We start from the raw sequence: 2,671 nt of genomic DNA, 5'->3' as shown, positions 1-2,671 counted from the left end.
TAAGTAATTCCTACAACACCAATAAAGTATCTACAGTATACTGTATGTGTCCACACTTGCTGGTGTTAAACTAACATTTGTGAAAGTGTTACATTTTAACACCCATTTTTGTTAACACCAGCCAGTGTTCAACAATATTAACAATATTCAACAATAATGGGTGTCACAACATTACAACATGTCCTGATGCATCTCAGTAATCCAGGTAAAAAATCAAAAGGAAAAAAACTTGTATGGTCCTCTGGACGGGTTCTTCTCTAATGAAACGTTTCATTAAAGAAGAACCCGTCCAGAGGACCATACAAGTTTTTTTCCAGCTGATTCAGAAACATTTTTTCAAAGTTGAGTTTTCTAAACACAAGGTTGGTCTGAAGGTTGAAGTGATTCTGGACAGAGGTGAAAATACGTGATGCTTTCTTTGGTCCTCCAGGATTTCAGAACCAGGACTCCTGAAGGTAGCTCCAACATCTGCCTGTGAGTCCTGCTGAAGCTTTTAGACTGAACCTCTCACACACAGCTTCATCTTAAAGATTTAATCTTATTTTCTAGAGTCCAACTGGAGAGTTGACAAATTAGAAGATTTCTGGAGTTTCAAACAAACACCTGAATATTAAAGTTAAAGGACTGAGATCCTGGAAGCTCTGGAGCTGGTCTTAGAGAAGACCTGACCGTTTGAAGGTTCTAATGGAACCAGAGAAACACTGAGAAGAAAAACAAGAGTTTCTATGAAATTAAACATCTGTGCTGAGACTTGGAGTCAGGCTTGGACACGTTTACGGTCACAGCTGGGTTTCCCATCATCTCAGACTGGGACTGGGTTCTGACAGTGCCCACAGGTTCTGATGAAGCTTCAGGTGAACTTGCTTCAGCGGTGCCAGTGGAGCTCTCAACATCCTGAAGAGAAAAGAGCAGAGTTAGAAGATCAGTCAGGAAAATCCACAGACAGAGACCTTTCCTACCAAGAAGCTGCTTCTGTTCTCTGAGCCTCAACCAAACCTCCACCAACTGCAGCTGACCCCCGAGCTGCAGCGGCCCACACCTGTGCAGCAGGGGGCTGCCTTCAGGGCACCCATATGTGGAGGTTCAGGACCTTGATCAAAGGTCCAGGGTGGAGCAGATGAGAGTGGAAGCAGCTGTGGTGCTTCATCTTTCCCTATTTGTTGTAACAGTCAGAGAAATCAAAGCAGTGATTTCTTGATCACAGGTTTACCTGGTCTGTGCCTCAGGACAACATCTCAGACATTTGTTTCCTAAATATGTTTCAGTTTTCATTAAAGACTTCCCCGCCCCACAGGAAGTCTTCCTGGTGAACTACAGGAGTTCTTTGGATCATCAGGAAACAAAAACCATAAATCCAGCTGCCTTCTCTTTAGACTCTTAGCACTACACCTGTCCTTTACCTGAGACTTTACCTGTTAGTCTTCATAATCAGTTTGATCTTGTTAAAACTAAAGAGAATTTTATTTTTYATAAAATACATTTATAGAAAAATGTCTTACCTTTTTATCTTCTGCTCTTTGTTTGATGCTTTGACCAGAAGCACCTTCAGTGTCTTTAGCCGCACCTGGTTCCTGAGGATGTAATAACACAGTTATAACTGTACCTATATGGTTCCTGAGGATGTAATAACATGGTTATAACTGTACCTATATGGTTCCTGAAGGTGTAATAACATTGTTATAACTGTACCTATATGGTTCCTGAGGATGTAATAACATGGTTATAACTGTACCTATATGGTTCCTGAAGGTGTAATAACATGGTTATAACTGTATCTATACGCAGGTTCCTGAAGGTGTAATAACATGGTTATAACTGTATCTATACGCAGGTTCCTGAAGATGTAATAACATTGTTATAACTGTACCTATATGGTTCCTGAGGATGTAATAACATGGTTATAACTGTACCTATATGGTTCCTGAAGGTGTAATAACATTGTTATAACTGTACCTATACGGTTCCTTAGGATGTAATAACATGGTTATAACTGTACCTATACGGTTCCTGAAGGTGTAATAACATGGTTATAACTGTACCTATACGGTTCCTGAAGGTGTAATAACATGGTTATAACTGTACCTATGAAGGTGTAATAACATGGTTATAACTGTACCTATAGGTTCCTGAAGATGTAATAACATTGTTATAACTGTATCTATATGCAGATTCCTGAAGATGTAATAACATTGTTATAACTGAACCTGAACACAGGTTCCTGAAGGTGTAATAACATGGTTATAACTTTAACTATATACAGGTTCCTGAAGGGGTAATAGCATTGTTATAACTGTATATGTACACAGCTCATAAAGCTGTAAGAACATAGTTATAACTGTACCTATATGCAGGTTCCTGATGGTGTAATAACATGGTTATAACTTAAACTATACACAGGTTCCTGAAGGGGTAATAGCATTGTTATAACTGTATATGTACACAGCTCATAAAGCTGTAAGAACATAGTTATAACTGTACCTATATGCAGGTTCCTGATGGTGTAATAACATGGTTATAACTATATTTACATGGATCATAAAGATGTAAGGACATTGTTATAACTGAGATACCTACAATAGGTTCTGATCCTCTGAAGTCGGCCTGACTGCCAGCTGTTGTGAGAGAGCTGACTGCAAAAACTGGCAGTCAGGCCGACTTCAAAGGACCAGAG

At 39.4% G+C, this 2,671-nt stretch overlaps 1 protein-coding gene across 1 annotated transcript in view; it reads right to left on the bottom strand.

Annotated features, from left to right (window-relative positions):
* Nucleotides 1-518: 518 nt before the first annotated feature.
* LOC106531411 (uncharacterized) overlaps nucleotides 519-2,671 on the bottom strand; it is a gene marked incomplete at its 5' end in the record, with an annotated part of 83,511 nt that continues 81,358 nt past the window's right edge. Inside the window, 2 exon segments of the mRNA XM_014027278.1 lie at nucleotides 519-894; nucleotides 1,500-1,571. Coding sequence (XP_013882732.1) covers nucleotides 724-894; nucleotides 1,500-1,571 — 243 coding nt within the window.

Source organism: Austrofundulus limnaeus, unplaced genomic scaffold (genome assembly GCF_001266775.1).
Source record: "Austrofundulus limnaeus strain Quisiro unplaced genomic scaffold, Austrofundulus_limnaeus-1.0 Scaffold629, whole genome shotgun sequence".
Classification (NCBI taxonomy): domain Eukaryota; kingdom Metazoa; phylum Chordata; class Actinopteri; order Cyprinodontiformes; family Rivulidae; genus Austrofundulus; species Austrofundulus limnaeus.
Note: the sequence above shows the minus strand (reverse complement) of the source record. Positions and strands in the feature narration are given on the sequence as shown.